Source organism: Melospiza melodia, chromosome 21, assembly GCF_035770615.1.
Source record: "Melospiza melodia melodia isolate bMelMel2 chromosome 21, bMelMel2.pri, whole genome shotgun sequence".
Taxonomy (NCBI): domain Eukaryota; kingdom Metazoa; phylum Chordata; class Aves; order Passeriformes; family Passerellidae; genus Melospiza; species Melospiza melodia.
In genome coordinates, this window is record NC_086214.1 from 13,470,695 (window position 1) to 13,490,670 (window position 19,976).

The 19,976-nt window shown below is 51.3% G+C and overlaps 1 protein-coding gene across 10 annotated transcripts in view; it reads right to left on the reverse strand.

Annotated features, from left to right (window-relative positions):
- Positions 1-14,620: 14,620 nt before the first annotated feature.
- Positions 14,621-19,976, reverse strand: part of MSI2 (musashi RNA binding protein 2) — a 197,812-nt gene continuing 192,456 nt past the window's right edge. For all 10 annotated transcript variants that reach the window (XR_010030231.1, XR_010030230.1, XM_063173856.1 and 7 more), the window contains one exon: positions 14,621-19,475. Coding sequence is in view for 1 of the 10 variants with exons in the window: in XM_063173857.1 (XP_063029927.1) it covers positions 19,434-19,475 (42 nt within the window). In the remaining 9 variants the exon portion in view is untranslated. The remainder of the gene's footprint in view (positions 19,476-19,976) is intronic.

The window sequence follows — 19,976 nt, forward strand, 5'->3', positions numbered from 1 at the left end:
TCCGCTCCCCCCGTGCCCACCGCGGCTTCTGGGCATGAAAATCAACCCTGGGAGCCCCAGCAGGGGAATGCAAACCCTCTGCCCGCCTGCTTTACTGCTCCCCAATTTCCTATCCCTCGAAAATGCTTATTCCTAGAGGCACTGTTGGAAAGCAGAGGGAAATGTGGATTTTTAGGACTGGCTTAGTGGCTGCTGAGGAGGTAAAGACTGAGAACCTGCAGTGATACTGCTTTACCAAAGGCTGAATAATAATAGAATAAGTGGATATTGGGAAGGGATTCTCCCTGGGAGGGTGGGCAGGCCCTGGCACAGGGTGCCCAGAGCAGCTGGGGCTGCCCCTGCATCCCTGAAAGTGCCCAAGGCCGGGTTGGACAGGGCTGGGAGCAGCCTTGGGGTAGTGGGAGGTGTCCCTGCATGGGCTTTGAGGTCCTTTCAACCCAAACCTTTCCATGATTCTATGGATAATATAATATAATATAATATAATATAATATAATATAATATAATATAATATAATATAATATAATATAATATAATATAATATAATATAATATAATATAATTAATATAATATAATTCAAGCAGCATCCTTTGGCCACCTTTCCAACTCCTCGTGTTCTGCCCTGCCAGCTCCCTCCTGCTCAGTCTAAACAAGGTGTCCCTGCCCATCCCTGTGTGCTGAAGGTGATTTCTGCCCCCTCCCCATCCCAGGGCAGGATATCTCAGAGCCCCCTCTGCTCCCAGCCCCTTCTGAGGTCCATGCTCATTAAAACAACTCCGTGCTTATTTAAACAACAGCTTTTTTCTGGTCCTCAGCTCGCCCAGGCTTCGCCCTGGACTGAAAATCATTGAGCGGCAGATTGCAAGACACAGGATTGTCTGAGCTGGGTATCAATAAAAAAGACAAATCCCAGGATATGGGGATAAAAGATCACTTAATTGGGAGCGCATCCTGCGTGCCCCGCGCCGAGCATCAGCTCAGCGAAACGCTTTAAGTGCGTGATTAAACACGAAGCGCGTCCTCAGCCCCTGCCTGGCTGCTCGGCAGTGCGTGCTGAGGTGTTTGCTGAGCAGGGCTTTGCCGTCTCCTGCCTTTCCTGGGGCGCAGGAATTAAACCCAGGCGCTATCACCTATTAATAAGGCGGCAAGTGGCCACGGCAGCCCTTGTGCCGAGCAATGGAGCTCATCATTTTTCTATATGGGAGCAATTAAGCTGCACCGGGAGGCCTGTGTCTTTATATCATCACCTAATGGCAGTGCAGAAGTGTTCCAGGGGAGGAGAGGGGGGAAAAACCACATCCATATTTAATTGGTAAAGTTATCACCTTCGCTTCAGAGCCCGGACTTTGGCCACGTTCCAAGGCAGATCCATTTCCCCCGGCTGGGAAGCGAGGAAAGTGCCCTTACATTGCGCTTCTGCAACAAAACAGCGTTTGCGAGCTCCGGAACGCGCTCCCGACTGCAGTAAATAACCCATGGGCTCCGCTCTTTGCCGCAAATGAAGATATCTTTGAGCTGTTAGGTTCCTTTCGGTTTTTTTTAAGGAAATTATTTGTCTTATTATGATTCTCCAGCCCCACACTTGCCTGTCAGATTGAATTTTTTATTGCGCTAAACCGCAGAGCCATCTGGAGCCCCTCGCATCCCAGAGCAGCCTGGCCCTTCCCTTCCCTCCCAGCCTCCTGGTTCCTCCAAGTTCTCTATTTTCATGGCAAATCGTGCATCCCGTTGTTGTTTCCATCCAGGTGTCCCTGGGTGGTCCCTGGGCTGTGTTTGTCACGCCCTGGCGGGGCAGGGGGCAGTTCCAGGCTCTGGCTCTCCTTGGCCATTTGAATCCCTCCTTTTGCAGCTCCTGCATTCCCTGCCAGCCCCGAGGGCTCTGGGATGGGGAGGGGACAGAAATCATCTCCAGCACCAGGGATGGGCAGGGACCCCTTGGTTAGACTGAGCAGGAGGGAGCTGGCAGGGCAGAACACGAGGAGTGGGAGAGGTGGCCCAAGGATGCTGCCTGAAATTGAATATATTCTCATTATTGTTATCAGGGAGTCGTGGAATTGTTTGGGTTGGAAGGGACCTCAAAGCCTACCCAGTGCCACCCCTGCCATGGCGGCCCCGAGGCTGAACTGAGATAATTTCACTTCTGTCCTTGTGCCCTTCTCTCCTCCTTCCCCAGTGGAGTTGGGGGTCCCTGGGTGTCCCTGTGTCCTTCCCTGGGTGCCACCATGTCCTTCCCCACAATGTCCCTCCCCGGGTGTCACCATGTCCCTCCCAGGTGCCCCCGTGTCCTTGGTGGCTCCTGACCCACCCCAGTGCCAGCAGAGCCCGATGTTCCCGCCCAGCTGTCCCTGTTGGCACGGTGGCAGCAGTGACAGTGGCACAGCCAGGGTGCCAGGGCAGCCCTGGCCCTCGGGACAAACACCCCCAGCACAGAGACCCTCACCAGCTGCCCCCCTGGCCTGGCCCCCAGCCCTGCCCAGCTGGCAGTGCCCTCACTGTGCCCTGGGCAGTCAGAGACAGAGGAAAAGAGAAAAAGGAGAGGGGAAATATCGATGACTTCCATCTCCTCCAGCCCAGTAACTAGTTTTTGACACTTCTCTGCCACTCCAGCTTCACAAAGCCACAGCTTTCTGAAGATTAATTGATGTAGGCCACTCAACCTATTTTCAAATCCCTTTCAGTTACCATTTAAAACCTTCTGATTTATTTTTTTTGATAAAGTCACCGAGGCTTTTTATGGATTCTCAAATGATTGTCCGGCTTGACAAATTGGATTCTTAAAGCCGGTTCTTTCAAGAAAAGGATGTGGTCTGACAAGACAAGAAACAGCTCATCTTTGCGACAGGGGGATAAATAAAAAAAAATAAAATCAAATCCCATTCTTCCAGTCAGGTGTAGCTCAATGGGTGTCTTGCTCCTGGCTGATAATCTTATCTGCCTCTGATGGGAAGGGACCCACACAAAGGGGCCTGGCGGGGCTGCGGGGCTGATACGGTGCTGATGAATGGCTCTGTCCGGGCTCGGGGCTGCAGGGGAAGGTGATTAATGCCCGGGGGGACGGCCCGAGCCCTCCCCTCCTGCTCCTGAGCCTGCTGATGGATGGGCTGTGGGGACACCCTGAGCTGTCCCACCCTGTGGTGGCTTTGTGGGGCCGTCCCCATCCTGTGCTGTCCCATCCTGTGCTGTCCCCATCCTGTGCTGCCTTTGTGGGGCTGTGTCCCCACCTCGTTCTGCCTTTGTGGGGCTGTCCCCACCCTGTGTTGGGGTTTCTGGGGCTGTCCCCACCCTGCGTTGGGGTTTCTGGGGCTGTCCTGGCCGTCTGTGCCCCCCTGGCTGTGCAGGGCCCTGCGGTGTCACCCGGGCTCTGTGGGGATCTGCCATCTCCAGGCATGGGGCAGGGCAGGGCGATGTCCTGGGCTTGTCCCCCCGCACAGGGACAGGGCTGGAGGGTGTCCCTGTGTCCCTGTGTCCCTGTCCCTGCAGGGCACGTGGGGTGAGCTGAGCTTCTCTGTCCCTCCCACGCTCCCCATTCTGTGCCTGCCACGCCTGGTCAAGGCCACTGAGTGTCCCTTGGAGAGCAGGGCCAGTGTGGTGTCACCCTGGAATGGTGTCACCCTGGCACAGTGTCACCTTGACCTGGTGTCACCCTAACAAGATGTCACCTTAACCTGGTGTCACCTTGGCACAGTGTCACCTTGACCTGGTGTCACCCTATCATGGTGTCACCCTAACAAGGTGTCACCCTAACCTGGTGTCACCCTAACACAGTGTCACCCTGGCCCAGTGTCACCCTGTTTGCCTTGCTGCCACCCTGGCCCAGTGTCACCCTGACACTGTGTCACTCTGCTGGCCTTGGTGTCACCCTGCCCTGGTGTGACCCTGCTGTCCGTGCAGGGCCCCCTCAGTGCCAGCAGGAGCAGGGCACAGCCCTGGCAGGCAGGGTAAGGGACAGCCCCTCTCTGTCTGAGTAATAATTTCCATTTTTAACTGAGTGCCCTCGCTGCGAGCATTCCCCACCTGGCACCCCCTGAACCATGGAAATCCTCCCCACTCCTGCTCCCTGCACCCAGCAGCTCTGGGTGATATTTATATCTTATTAAGGTTATTTATTATCATGTCCTGTCCGGTTCTGTAGCACAGGGAGATCATTAACCTCTCCTGCAGTAAAGAGAGCTCTCCCTGTTGTTTTCAAAGCCATTAAAGCTTTGAAAATGCCTCTTCCTTATTTTATTTTTAAACTGGAGAACCTACAGGGCTGCAGAACAAACTGCTGACACAGGCTGGTGGAGGGAGGGAGCACAGACCCTCCTGCTGGGTCCCAGGAATTGCAGAGTTTGGTTTGTCAGAAACACAGTTCCCAGGAATTGCAGAGTTTGGTTTGTCAGAAACACAATTCCCAGGAATTGCAGAGTTTGGTTTGTTACAAACACAATTCCCAGGAATTGCAGGCTGAGCTCAGAGCCAGGACCAGGAAGGAGTTTTTGGTTTGTCAAGAACACAATTCCCAGGAATTGCAGAGTTTGGTTTGTCACAAACACAATTCCCAGGAACTGCAGGCTGAGCTGGGTTCCAGGAAGGAGTTTTTGGTTTGTCAGAAAGCTTGGTTTGTTAGTTTTGGTTTGTTTGAGGTGCTGGGCAGGCCCTGCTGGGGATGTTCACCCACTCTGCAGCTCCTCCATCCCCAGGAGCTCTGTATCACCTCCATCCCCAGTCCCAGGAGCTCTGCAGCTCCTCCATCCCCATCCCAGGAGTTGTGTAACTCCTCCATCCCCAGGAGTTCTGTAGCTCCTCCATCCCCATCCCAGGGGTTTTGCAGCTCCTCCATCCCCAGGAGTTCTGTGGCATCTCCATCCCAATCCCAGGATTTCTGTAGCTCCTCCATCCCCATCCCAGAGCTCTGTCCAGTGCCAGGTGCTGCCAAGAGCGAGTCCCACCACAGCTTGGGCTGTTTCCATCCCACCACGGGCGCCCTTGCCTGCAGAGGTGTTTTTGGCTCAGGCTGGACCCTGTGGGAGCAGAGTTTCTCCCCAGGAGCCTCCAGCCCCAGGGCTGGGGTGGTGCTGGCGCTCACAGAGGGAAGGAGCGGGAGCTGGGGATCAGAGAGGAAACCAGGCCGGGAAATGCAGCAGGTAGGTTGCAAAAGGATGATCCAAGCAGCTTTGAAGTGGAGACATTCCCTCCTGGAGCAGCTCTTCATCAGTGTCAGGAGATGACAAAGGAGGCGGGGAAGGCGCGGGGCTCCTGCAGCCGCGCACCGAGGGATCTGCGGGTGCCAGCAGCTCCCACCCCGGTTAACCACGGAGAAAAGGGAGAGCAGGGGCTCTCTGCTCCTCTGCTCCTCTCACAGCACCATCTCCGGGCCAGGGCAGAGGGGGAACAGGAAAATTGCACGTGGGCACGTTTGGGAATGCTCGCCCCCATGCAGGCAGGCGCAGCAGGGCAGCCCTGCTTGGCTGCGGGTTTGGGAGGAAAAGCTGGAGCTGCCCTTGGACAGGCACTGGGAGCTGGAATTGTCCCTGCAGGGGCTGCCAGGCCAAGGGTGGCACAAAACAACAGGGCAGGTGAAAAAAGAAATTGGAAAAAGAGGAAAAATCAAACCAGAGTTTTTCACCGTTACCTCGTCCTCCTTTTCTTTTTTTGAAGAGTTCCCTTGAAGCCTTGTCTATATAAATGTTGAATTATATGGTTCTTTGACTCTTTACTAGAAATTGCTCTGAATTACTTTTTTTTATATAATCTGTTCCATTTCCAGCACTCTGCCATGTCTGGCAGAGGAATATCTGGAGCTGTTGACTGGCTCATTCTCCTGCTGCCAGGCAGCCTCTAATAAAGCTGCCCTCTGGTTCCACTGCAGGGCAGCAATCTGTAATGAAAAATTTATACAAGTGGTTGGGAAATGGAGTTGGAATCTGGGTTTCAAGTGTGATTTCATAATACTCCAGGCATATATATATATATATATATATATATATATATATATATATATATATATATATATATATATATATATATACACACATATACACATGCACAATGTTTGGGAATTTGGAAATAGAAGGGATCTTTTCCCAACAATCAATGGGATCAGTGGGAACAAAGAATGGGATCAGTGGGAGTGTTGGTGGTTCAGACTTCCCCCTTGGAGCCCTCCAGTGATGGTGTGAATTTGGGAAGCAGAACAGCCCTGAGGCTTGAATATTTTGGACATGCACTCCCATGGAATATGGCTGGAGCAGGGGTTTTAGAAGGGAAGCACTGGTGCTCGTCTCCTTCCTTCCTGTGTCCGTGTTTAAATATTCCTCATGGTGGTTTAAATATTCCTCATGGTGCTTTGGGCCGTGTCCATCAGTGGGGACCCTTCCTCGTCTCCTCTGTGTGTTTCCATGTGCTGCTCATCCAGGCAGGTTCCTGGGATGTGGTTCCTGATGGGATGGGGCCATGGTGGTGTCCCTGCCCCTGGAGATGTCACCGTGCCCTGTGCTGTGCCCTGTGCTGTGATTTGGGCAGTCTGTCCTTGCCAGCCGCTGCTGTTTGAATTTGGCACATCCACGCTGCACACGCAGCCCCAGCCCTCTCTGGGGCTGATCAATGTTTAATGTGGAATTTACCAAGATTGACTCGAGGATGCGTTTAAAATTGGAGCTGTAGCCGTGGGTGGCAATTTCCGAGTCGCAGCAGTGCAGTTTGATTATTTAGAGAGATGGCGTTTTGCACATTTAAAATAATCCCCGGGACCGTGGGGCTGTGGCAGCCCCTCCTCCCCTAAACTGTTGACTTTGCAGTTGTTTTGTTTGTTGATGTTCAATATTGATCACCCTGGTGCTGGCTGGGCTGGGCCGAGGGGCTCGGGGAGCTGCTGGTGCTGGGCTGCAGCTCCTTGGGGCTTTATTGTGGGCAGGAGTGAAGGGTTTTGGAAAGGGAGATTGCCCAGGGCACCCTGGCTGTCCCTGCTCCGTGCGTGTCCCCCAGGCAGGGATGCAGAACTGTTTGGGGACATTGAAATTGGGGCTGGAAATGTTCCAGGCCAGGCTGGATGGAGCTCTGAGCAGCCTGAAGTGTCCCTGCCATGGCTGGGGAATGGGATGATCTTTCAGGTCCCTCCCAACCCAAAGCCTTCTGTGAGTCTGTGGCATTCAGACTGGGTGGGTTTCCAGGGCAGACCCCCAGGCTGTGCCCCTTGCTGCCACCCCCACGCCCGGGGCCAGGCTGGCTCTGTCCTCCCTGCCCAAATTCTGGCTGTGATCTCATCCCCCAGGCCAGGCTGGGCTGCTGTGCACTCCCAGATGGAATTGCAGTGGTGCTTTGTTGGGAAGGAGCTCCTGGGTGACCTCAGGGATCCAGGAGAGCTGTTCCTGTGGCTGTTCCTGTGCCTGGACCACCATGGGAGGGAGCTGAGCTCCCTCTGCCATCCCAGGGCCCAGGGCACAGCCTTGTGCCCACCGTGGGGCCAGGAGTGCTGCCTGTCCAGGAGAAATGCAAATCTGGGACAATCAGCCTCTGCAGCACCAAAGTGGGATGTGATGAAATCCAATCAGTTAATAACCCTTCACAGCACTGGTTTGAGAATTGCAGATGAATGTGCTTTCAAATAACTTTTTTTTTTTCCTTTCCTCCTCACCAGAATTATTCCCCTGTGTTTTTCTCTGAAAAAAAAAAAAAAAAAAAAAAAAGTAATTTTGGTTTGTGCCTAGCAGAAAGGGCCCCTGGGTTCAGGGCCAGACCAGGGGCTCTCAGCACAGCTCTGCCATTGCTGAAAAGGCACAAGGGCACCTCCCTCCCTTTGGGTGTCCCCTGGAGGGTCCCTGGGGTTCCCATTTTGGGGTGCTGCCCTGGCCCTGAGCCCTGCAGGAACAGAGCAGCTCTGCACACACGCAGGGCTGATGAGGAAGAGGAGGCTGTGGGACCCGGATGGCAATCAAGGCTAATTTGTGCATTTGCCATCCGGAGTAATTTCGTGCGTTATTTTGTTCCCCGTGCACGGCTGGCTCGGGGAGGGGAGCAGAGCTCGGCTGAGCCTGCCTGGAGCAGTGGGCATGGTGGAAGTGCTCCTGTTGGAAAAGGTGAGCCCTGGATCCAAGGTGACAAAGACCCTGTCCCCCCTTCTGTCCCCTGACAGGGATGCAGAGCAGCAGGGAGCATCCCTGGGCAGCGGAGGGTCTGTGTGCAGCTGCTGGGTGTGCCCAGGGATGCTGCCTGCTGCTCCTGCATCCCTGGGCAGCGGAGGGTTTCTGTGCAGCTGCTGGTGCTCCCTTGCCGCGGTGCTGCCTGGAGAAAATACCATAGACTGGGAGAAAAAAAATCTCACTTAAGTCTTTGCAAAGCCATAGATAATGCACTGTGAGAGTGAACAAGCAGGATGAAAAATAATTGCGCTCCTATTTTTTCTCCAGCTTTTCTTATCAACGACTTTATCACCTTTGGTTTTATTTTACACCTTATTTAGACTTTACTGTAATCCCAGCTATTTCACCATTGACACCTCCTTAATACCTTGTCTAACACCTCTGACACCTCTGGCTAATGCTCAGGCCCTGCTCCAGCGCCGAGCAGGAGCAGAAAAGAGCTGAAATGGAGAGAGGGAAAAATTATTTACTGCCCGGGCTGTGTGAATAACAGCCCGCGAGGAGCAGGAGGGGCCGGCTGTGTGCAGCTGAACTCTGCTGCGCGCCCCATCCGTGTCCACCTCCCCTCCAGCCACGGTGAGAGCTGGGAGGGCTCTGCAGGAAGGGGAACCCGGGGCATTTATTGTCCATGGGAAACTGCAGCCCAGAAAGGCTCAGCTTTGTGAACTGAGGCGCATTAATTCCTCTCACTTGGACACCCTGTGCCGAGCTCAGCCCCGTTTGAAATATTCCCGATCCGTGGGTGCTGCTGGTGTTGGTGCCCCCTGGGCATGCCCTGCGGCTCCTGGCTCCGCACAGGGCTGGGGTTCACCCCTCCTGGGCAGCCTGAGGGTGCTTTTGGGGCTGATTCCCCCTTGGCGGCCAGGGAAGGTGCCCACTGTTCATGGAGATCCCTCCTTTGCTGTATTGTGAGGTTTGATGAACAGGTCTCAGCTGTTCCTGGGGCTCTGGAGATGGCAAAGGGGCTGCTGATGGGGTTGGCAGAGTCACAGAATCATGGAATGGTTTGGATGGGACCTTGGAGATTCCATTTCCACCCCTCTGCCATGGGCAGGGTCACCTTCCACTTCCACCAAGCCCTGTCCAGCCTTCTCTGGGCGCCCTGTGCCAGCCTCCCCACCCTCACAGGGAACAATTTCTGCTCCATATCTGCCCCTCTGGCCTCCAGACAGTTTGATTGTCCTGTTCTGGCAGGGATCCCACGAGTCCCAGTGCTGGGCATAGCCGAGCCCTCTGGTGAGATTTCCCTTTCCCCTTCTCCCCCAGCCCAAAGCCCAGGGCTGCATCACCTGCATTTAACTACCCATTACACAAACTATAGCTCTAAAGCGAGGGATATGGCAGCTTTATTATAAGTTTATTACATGCTAATTCAAGCAAATAAATTTGCTCCAGCTGTGGAGCAAAGGAGATTAATAACCTCGAAGATCACTTCGCTGCTTTGATGAGTTTCTTGAACAGAGTGGAGTATATTTAGGAAGAGCAACTAGATTAGTCAAAAAACCCCTTTAATTATTAGTGACACTGTGCAAACTGCTTCCTACGAGTGGAATACCAACTACTTAACTCCCTGACCTTATTATTCAAATAAACACTCCTTATTACAGCGACACGGCTGGCTCATCAGCACACCCCATCAGCTGCCTGGGTGGGGGTCTGGGGGTCCCCGCCGTGCCAGCCCCCAGCTGGGCTCTGCCAGGGGTGAAACGACCCAGAAGGGTTTAACGGAGCTCCATGTGCCCCTCGGTGAGCAGAGAAACTTCTGGAATGTTCTTGGCGCTGCCCGGGTGCTGCTCTGCACTTCGTTCAGGTTTTCAGTGTTTCAGGCTGGGTGTGCTGAGCGCCCCAGGGTTGCTGATGTTTTAATGTGTGGTTTGCAGAGCAGCCCTGGAGGGGCTGGGGGGTTGTTCTTGTGGCTGATCCTCTCCCAGTGATCGTTGCCCTCACGTTTAATGGAATCTGGGGAAATTCTGCGTTTTCAGTTTGTCTTCATTGGCGGGATGCCGGAGCTGGGTGAGGAGTTCTCTGCCCCTTTCACAGATACAAACCAGGCGGAGAAGGGCTCTCAGGAGTGATCACAGATGTCACGAACGTGTGTCTGGGTGTTCCTTCCCTTCCTTCCCTTCCCTTCCTTGCCTCTGCTCCCGTTTTAGTGCGGGCTCGGTGGGTGCTCAGGGGATTTGGAGCCCGGGGGTCCCTGTGTGGGTCCCCAGGGTCTCTCTGGGGGGACAGTGTGTGTCCAACCCCCTCGGAAAAGCAGCAAATCCAGAATATTCTCCTGCTCCTGCGCTTCCCCGTCTCTGCCTTCAAACAGTTTCTACTCTATGTAGAGCAAGCAGAAATGATGTGTTAAATACAGCCCGGGCTAAAGCTCTGAATCAAATCAATTCCTTTTTGATTCCCCGAGCTTTTGAATCCTCGGCCCTGCTGGAGGATTGTTAGCACAAGAATGGGGCTGAAGGAGCAATCCTTTCGCAGCGCTATTGACTCAATTATTTTGCCTCTTGATTTTGTATGAGCGGCCGGCGAGGAAATTCTGATTGCTGATGGGGGAGCATTGTGGGGCTGGGGCCGGGCCCGAAGCTTCGCCTGGCTCCGGTGGGGCTCTGTTTGTGCGGGATGTGCGGGGTGTGCGGGGCTCTGTTTGTGCGGGGTGTGCGGGGTGTGAGGGATGTGCGGGGCTCTGTTTGTGCGGGATGTGAGGGATGTGCGGGGTGTGCGGGGCTCTGTGCGGGATGTGAGGGATGTGCGGGGTGTGCGGGGCTCTGTTTGTGCGGGATGTGAGGGATGTGCGGGGTGTGCGGGGCTCTGTTTGTGCGGGATGTGCGGGATATGCGATGTGCGGGATGTGCGGGCTGTGATGCCCTGGGTAACTCCTGTGCTGGGGCAAAGCAGGACAGAGATGGGGACAGGGACAGGGACAGGGATGGGACCCGGCCTGGGCTCCATCTCCACTCAGGGTTTGGAGCCCACAGCCCAGCCTGGCTCACTTTTTCAGTATCAAAAAAGAGGAATTCCCCACCCATCAAAAGGCAGCGAAAGGATAAGGAAGCACTTTGGATGTCTGCATGAAAGGGGCTGAGAGGAACGAGCTGCTGCTTTGAAGAGGTAAAGCCCTGTGCGAATCCTGAGTGGTTTTATTGGTGGCCAAACTGCATTGTGGGCTTAGAAAAGGCAAAAGCAGGAACTTTCTCCTGTTTTTTATTGTGGCTGTTTATTTGTGTCACATCAGAGCCCGTGCTCTGCGGCTGCAGGAGGTGACAGGTCCCTGCTGGGTGTCACCAGGCCATGGGGACACTGCCAGCGCTCGTTCTGTGCCCATTCCCATCTCCCCACGGTTGGCACGAGGCAGGGTCGCCCATTAATGCACATTTCAGCCCTCCCTGCCTTTGTAACCAGTTTTAATCAGTAATTATTAGCGAGCAGGAGCAGCACATGGGCTCCTCTCACCCGCTCCAGGGCCAGTGCCACTCCGAGGGGAATGAATGGCTTCAAGCTGAAGGAAGGCAGATTCAGTTTGGATATGGGGAAGAAATTCCTCTCTGAGAGGGTGGGGAGGTCGTGGCACCGGTTCCAGAGAAGCTGGAGGTGCTCAAGGCCAGGTTGGATTGGTTTGGAGCAGCCTGGGACAGTGGAAGGTGTCCCCACCATGGCAGGGGTGGCACTGGGTGGGTTCAGGGTTATTTCCAGCCCCACTGCAGGTGAAGGTGTCCCACCATGGCAGGGGTGGCACTGGGTGGGTTCAGCGTTATTTCCAGCCCCACTGCAGATGAAGGTGTCCCACCATGGCAGGGGTGGCACTGGGTGGGTTCAGGGTTATTTCCAGCCCCATTGCCGATGAAGGTGTCCCACCATGGCAGGGGTGGCACTGGGTGGGTTCAGGGTTATTTCCAGCCCCACTGCAGGTGAAGGTGTCCCACCATGGTAGGGGTGGCACTGGGTGGGTTCAGCGTTATTTCCAGCCCCACTGCAGATGAAGGTGTCCCACCATGGCAGGGGTGGCACTGGGTGGGTTCAGGGTTATTTCCAGCCCCACTGCAGGTGAAGGTGTCCCACCATGGCTGCGGTGGCACTGGGTGGGTTCAGCGTTATTTCCAGCCCCACTGCAGATGAAGGTGTCCCACCATGGCTGCGGTGGCACTGGGTGGGTTCAGGGTTATTTCCAGCCCCATTGCAGATGAAGGTGTCCCACCATGGCAGGGGTGGCACTGGGTGGTTTCAGGGTTATTTCCAGCCCCACTGCAGATGAAGGTGTCCCACCATGGCTGCGGTGGCACTGGGTGGGTTCAGCGTTATTTCCAGCCCCACTGCAGGCTCTCTGCTGGCTGTGTTTGCCAGCCCGGCCCCCGGGAGCTGCTCCGTGCCAGCGCAGCCGTTGCCGTGGAGGTAAAGAGCAGGAATGAGCCTCTGCTAATGCACAAACAGAGTCAAGTACCGCTGCCCTTTGCAAAGCGCTAATGAATTACAAGAGTCTCTCCTTACCCAGGCGCTGCCACCACCTCGTGACCGGCTGAAAACTGCAGCCCTCGACTCGGGGAGCTGCTGGAATCGCTCATTTCTGACGGTATCTGATATAATTTAATGCAGGATAGCAAAGAGGGGAGGGTGTTTTGGGGTGGGTTCCATCACCATCAGGGTTTTTCGGTGCTCTCAGGCTGGGTGGCATCGGGGCCTGTGCCACCACAGGGACTGGTACCCAGTGGAACAAATGAGTTTTAAACCCCTCTGTTTTATTATTCTGTATTAATAATGAGGCGGCCCTTGTAAATAGCCGTGAAAGGGAGCGCTTAAGCTCATAATTAATAAATGCTGCCTTGGGTTCTGCTGCAGCCTCGAGACGCGTGATGGGGGATGCACAAGAGCACAGGGTGCTCAAGTCCTCCAAGTTAATAAATCCGGGATTCACTGTGAGATTTTGGGACAGCCAGGACAGCCAGCTGTGGCTTGGGGAACGGCAGAGCCTGTGGGGCCGGGCTGGGGGCACAGGGTGGGATGTGGGGACACAGGCTGGGATGTGGAGGCACAGGGTGGGATGTGGGGGCACAGGGTGGGATGTGGCACAGGCTGGGATGTGGGGGCACAGGGTGGGATGTGGGGGCACAGGCAGGGATGTGGGGGCACAGGGTGGGATGTGGGGACACAGGGTGGGATGTGGCACAGGGTGGGATGTGGCACAGGGTGGGATGTGGCACAGGCAGGGATGTGGGGGCACAGGGTGGGATGTGGGGGCACAGGCAGGGATGTGGCACAGGGTGGGATGTGGGGACACAGACTGGGACGTGGCACAGGGTGCAGGAGCTCACCTTCAGTGCCCAAAGACCCCACGGGGGTGACACTGCACAACCCCAGTGGCCCCAGCTGCCTCCTGCAGCTCATCCTTACAGCTCGGCCATAAATGTTTATGACAGGAGGGAGAGGAAGTAAATCACATTTATCTCCCTTGTTTTCTTTATCGGGGCACTAATTTGACAGGGAAGGGAAATTCTTGCTTATTTTACAACTCTGATTTCGGCAGCAATTTGATTTCAGTAGCTGGGAGGCGAACACAAAATGTTATTTTTGTTCCAGAGCTGGTATAAAAATTTACATTCTGACACCGACCCCCACTCCCATTTCAGCGCTGCTCCAGCGGGCCCGCGGGCTCTGCACAGAACACATCACCCACATATAATACACTCATAATTCACTAATGTTTGCTGAATGACAGGGTTAAGTGGCTGCTATTCCCGGCCTCCCACCACACTAATGTACTCCAGACCCGCGCTCCTTTTCTTCTGGATTGCAGTCAAATCGTTTCCTGCAGCCCTCGCAGTGGAAGCTCCTTCCACCCCGAACAAACACGACTTCCGAAATTATTTTCATTTGTTTTTCTAATCTAATTTTCCCCTCGGTGCTCCACTAATCATCAATCCCATTAAGGGCTTGATGTGCTGACTGCTTTGCAGAGAGCCCGTCCTGCATCCTGCAGCGCTGACCTTCGCAGGCTGAGCCCCCCGGGACCATGGAGGGGATGGAGGGGATGGATCCCTCCTCGGAGGGGCTGCAGCATCCCTCCATCCCTGCCCCATCCCCATCCTGCTCTCCCAGGAAAGGAGCCGGTGAGATCCTGGAATGAGCACTAATGAGTGATGAGCGTTTGCTGCCTGCAGGAGCAGAGGGGAGCGTTGGCTCTGCCCAGGCCAAGGGCCAAAGGGAAACAGCCTCTGGTGGAACTGAGCTGGGAGAGGGGGTCACTCCAGTGAGGAAAATGCACAGCGAGGGTGTGGGGGACTGGGGTTTACCCAGCAGGACCCCCTGCCCCTCCTGGAAATAGGGTTATTAGTGCTGATGGTGCCAAGGGTGCGCCCGGCAGGGCACAGGATGAGGGACCAGCCTTGGGGCACGGGGACGGGGCAGGGATGTGCAGGATGGCCAACAAGGTGATGATTTTCAGGGTGATGGGGCTGATCTCACCCCCCCAGAAATAAATACCCCCCCCCCCCAATGAAATGGACTCCATGGTTCTGTTCAAAACAGTTTATTGTATTTTTTCGTCAGACAAACACATTGATTTCTGGACCACAGTAGAGGATGGAAACCTTTCACAAACTTATTTATTTGAAAATACAAATATAAAATTATACTTTCCACATCTGTGATGTGAGAGACCCCCATCCACATAGTATTTTACAACAGGGCTTCAGAAAGCCATACACAGAGACCTGAAAGATGCTTGATATATATAGATACATATATATATGTATATATATAAAAAAAAAGTCACTACCAAAGTTCTCATCAGTTCATACTAAAGTATAAAAGGAAGGGCTAGGCCTGCCACTGTGCCATAGTTTATTTAGGTACATTTATGACCACCTGAAATGCTCACTTGCATCCTAGTACTGATGGGAGTTCAGACCTCGTACGACAGAGAATGACGGGGGTGCTACCTACGAGGACACGGGACAGAGGAGCCCGGGGCTGGGGGGCCCTGCTGGGCCGGGGGGACCCTGATGGGACAGGGGGACCCCTCTGGGCCCGGGGTGACCCCTCTGGCCACCGGGCCCTGCTCGGACACCGAGCTCTCCACACAACACGGTCGGACTGCTGGGGGGGCCGACAACCCACCACGAGGATTTGCTTTCTCAGACTAAGGTATTTTTTTTTTTCCTTTTTAAAAATTATTATTTATTATTATTATTATTGTGGTTTTTTGGTAATTTTATTACAGTATTAAAGTATTGCTTAGCTTACAGAATCTCCTCACGTAGTGTTCGCGCGGGGCCGGCTGGATTCTGTACGTAGGAAACTCTACAGTGTCTGTGCCCGTGTGTCTGCGAGGCATCCTGGCTCTTCTGACACTAACCTCACTTCTCCCTGTCTCTTCTAACACTAACCTCACTTTTCTCCCTCTCTCTCAACTATGTCGCTTTGAAAAAAACAAACCAAACCACTAAAAAAAAGAATTCAGAAGATTCCACCCAAGAGACATCACCATAGCGTAAAAGACAGCTATGAGTTAGTGTTGTTTTTCTATTTTTTTTTTTGTTTTTTTTTTTTGTTTTTGTAAACAGTTTCATATGCAATATCATACAGAACCATGGCTGGCCTTCAGTAAAAATGTAGTAAACTATATTGCTTTATTATTGATTATGTTGCATTGAGTGAATGGCAGAAACGAAACAGGAAGGGACGTGTGGCTGGAGTCGCTAGCCCTCATTCACACTACAGATGAAAGCAGGGAAGAAAAGAAATCCCAACACCTTTCAGGTCGTTATCACCCACAATTACCCAATGATTTAACTAAGCCTAGCAAGATGTGTGACATTCACCAGCAGACGCTGCTGTACAATGGAAAAAAGAAAATCAACTTACAGCAAAGAGAGCCATGCTACCTTAAAGTCCAAGCTACAAATTCAACTCAAAATGAACATTTATGAAGTGTAAGAAAAAATAAAAACCCCAAAGGACAGGTCAGGCTTTGCCTTAACCAAGCCGATCCCAAGAAGGACTCGGGTTGTTCGAGGGGAGGGTCCCAAGCACTTGTGGCTCCTGGGGCTGTCCCTGGTGGTGGGGACGTGGCCCCCTGGCCCTTTGGGTCACCCAGGTGGTGGAGATGGCTCCTGTTGGTCACCCCAGTGCAGACCTGCAGGGCTCTGTCCCTCAGGGAGGTGTCCTGGCTGTGTCCCTGCAGGTCCCAGGCCAGGCTGGACGCTGGGGACAGCAGAGGTGACCCTGCCATGGCACGGGTGGCACTGGACGGGCTCAGGGTCCTTCCAGCCCAACCCAGCCCGTGGCTCCACCATCCTTCGCTCCCTCCTGGGCTTGAGTAAAACAAAGGTGGAGCTGAACCTTTGTGCTGAAAAATTTACAAAAAACCCCCAAACGAACGAAGGAAAAGGAAAAAAAAAAAATCCTTCAAAATTGATTTCTAGATGAGTGGGGGACTAACGTGAACCTTAGTCTAGGTAGCCACATCAAAACATCTTGGATTCCACGACATTTGTGCTATGGGCCACTGGGACTTCTCAAAAGGTATATAAACATCTAAAACATATTCACACAGATTAGCAATTTCTTCTGAGCATTCTTAAAAAAATATGTTTTTTTTTTTTCTCTTAGTAAAATCGTTTTAATATACCGTGCCTCCCTCTTTTAAAAAATAAATTAAAAAAATCCAGTTTTGCATATCTAGCATTAGCATTTAAGGTAGTATGGCACATCCCCTTTCCAAAGTCATGGGTGGGGATCTACAAATGCCTTAAGAGTTTGCCAGCATTTTTAACATTGTGAGACCTTTGGTTAGTTGAAACCGCATCAGATCAACAAAAGAAAAATAATAAACAAGAGAAAAAAAAGCACAGAAAGAAAAAAGAGAAGAAAGAAACAAAAAAGGAAAACCTTCCCAAAATTATTAGCATTTTTTTTTTCTTAAATAAGAGAAAGTTCTATCCTTACTGGTCCTAAATCTGAATAACTACATCTAAATTTTTAACCTTAATTACGATACACCTACCAATATGTACTAGAAGAGGAAGAGAGAAAGAGGGGGGGAAAAATTCACTACACTACCATCAGGACAGCACTCTTACAAGATAAGCCATTTTATACACTATTAACATACAACAATGATCAACAAAGAATATTCTATGAGGTGACAGGGAATGGAGAGGAAAACCAACTGGTAGTACAGTACATCATCAACATTGACAAAATAGCAATAAAAAATTCCCTGACGGCACACTGAATCGCAGGGAATTTGGTTCGTAGTATTTTTTTTTTTACCTTTTTATTTTTTAAAGAATTCGGTTTTATTTCTTTTATTACTTGATCAAGTCTCAATATTTAAAAAGCGTCCAGCATTTTGCTTAAACCTGGTTGTTCTGAAATAAGAAAAAAACCTAAAATATTACATAAAAAGCATGATTTTTTTTTTAAAAACAAGAAAAACAAGGTTTCTCCTTTCGGTTAGCAGTATGGTGCCTTGTTTTGTTAAAGATGCCTTGCTCTACCTTGTCTATTGAATGTCTACATTAGTTCTACTTGTTAGTAAAATTTACAAAAATAGGAGTGCAGCAGCTCTTTTTAACAAATGTCGCATTCAGTGTCTTATACTGGCTGTACCTAAAGTACCAAATTTATAAACGTAACAATTTAAAAAAATATTAATAAAACTTGTCAATATTACGTTAAAAAAAGAAGAAATATATCCACACTACAGTATGTTCTTAATGCCACCTACCATGTTGTACTTCTAGTTTGCTGTTGCAGGCCTATTTACCAATATTAAAAAAATTAAATTAAAAAATATCCTTCATAAGTTTCCTCCCCCAACAGAGGACCATATATATAACAGCCAAATATTAAACATGTGCAAATAGGAAACTGTCAGTTTTTCCCCTACCAGTCACAGTGCAATGATGTTTTATACTTTATTTCTTTTAAATTCTGTTTACAACTACAATAAATTAAAATCTTCCGTTGCTTCTAGGGTGAAACTTGTAGCACTGAGGTATTCCCAAAAAAAAAAAAAAAAAAAAAACCAACAAAAAAAAAAAACAACCAACCAAAGTTGCTTTCTAATTTGACATTACAGAAAGTGATGGATAATAAAGGAAACCATGCAAGCTGGACGCTGCTCTGCCCACACGGGGTGCCCAGAGCAGCTGAAATGACTGGACAGCAAGTTGATCTAGTTTAAAACAATGACTAAAACAAAAAAACCAAAATCCAAAATAAAAAAACCAAAACAAAGGTGTGCTTTGAACCGTAAATGCGCTAAGTAGGAAAAAATCGTAGCTTCTTGATCAGTTTTGGGAAAAGCAGGTTTTAAATTAAAATAAAAATCCCACGAGACTGTTCCTTTGCAAGCTGTGCACATGTGAGAGCAAGCTGCTGGTGTGAGCTGGGTGGGCTGGGAGGGTCCCACAGCACCACAGCCCCCCACCACAGCCCCCCACCACGGCCACAACTCCCTTCTCTTCTCTTCTCTCCTCCATTTCCATAGAGAAACTGCCTTAGGCTGACTCCGTCACAAAAATAGGTTTGTATTTCTCTTTCTTAATAGTTTCTATGTAGTTAATGGAATTGTATTTACAGCACTTTTATTATTTTTTCTCTTTTTTTTTTTTTCAGAATTCACAATTTCAAAAAACCTTATATCACCTCTTTCAACAAAAAAAAGCACTTATATAGAAAAAGGACGCGCAAAAAGTTTGTCGCCCTCGCCTTATTGCCGAAAATAGAGAGAATTAGAGTAACCAAGACGCCACAAAGGAAAAGAAGGGCCAGAGAACCTGCTGCTCCCCCCTCCCCGTGCCCTGCCCGCCGCTGCCCAGGCTCCTGTCACCATCTCAGCATCCTTTAAGCAACAACAACTACGGAAAACAGAAGGGAGGAGGAGGAGGAGAAGGACGAGGAGGAGGAGGAGGAGGAGGAGGAGGAGGGGAGGTGGGAAAGAAAAAGCAAAAGAAACCCTTTAATATAACAGTTACACTATGGTTAGGCTCTCGCTACATACACAAAGAATTGCGACTACCTGGCTACGAGACTATGTCCAAAAGGCTACCAAAAGATGTGGGTTTGGAGAGGCTTAAAAAGAGGGGGGGAACCCACCGAGAAAATAAAACCAACAATAAATGGGTTTTATATACATACTTTTAAAAGCTGTTGTTTTTATAGTACAGCAGATTCATGAGATGATGAGAGAGATTTTAAACCACCCAAGTCCTTCGAGTGCCACCTCCAGTTTGCGTTGGCAGTGATGATGATGATGGTGATGGTGATGATGATGTAGTGCTCAAAGTCTGATGAGATCACCCAACCATGGGCCCCTTCAGAAACTTCGCCCTGTCTTGCCCGGACATCCAGAGAGACTCTGCGTGGGGAGAAGGTGCACAGGACACGGAGAGCGACAGTTAATTGAGGTAAATTAGGATTTTTAACCAAAAAAGCCCAAAGTGTCTGCAAACACTGCAGCCACAGCCTGCCCCATCCAGCCCGAGGGAGGATGCAGGGGGCTGGAACGCTGAGGTGCTCCCAGGACAGCCCCCGCAGGAGAGGGGGTCTCATGTGTTCCCTGCTAAATTATGTTCCCAGTAAAATGGGAGTTGATGTACGGCCAGGACAAAAACGGCTCCTCGGGCATCTGTACTGCCATGAATTCACACAGCTTTGGTAAAATGGGTTTTCTCTGAAGTACCTGGAAGGTGACAAGTGTTACCTGGGCACGCTGTGGCAGCCAGGATTTATTTTATACAGGAGCTTCAGCCTCCAACGCTGTGTCCCTGCCAGTGCTTAGAGCTGAGATATATCACGTGTAAAGAAATATAAATATTTGGGGCCCTGGCTCTGCAGGCAGCTGCTCACGGGATGAGGG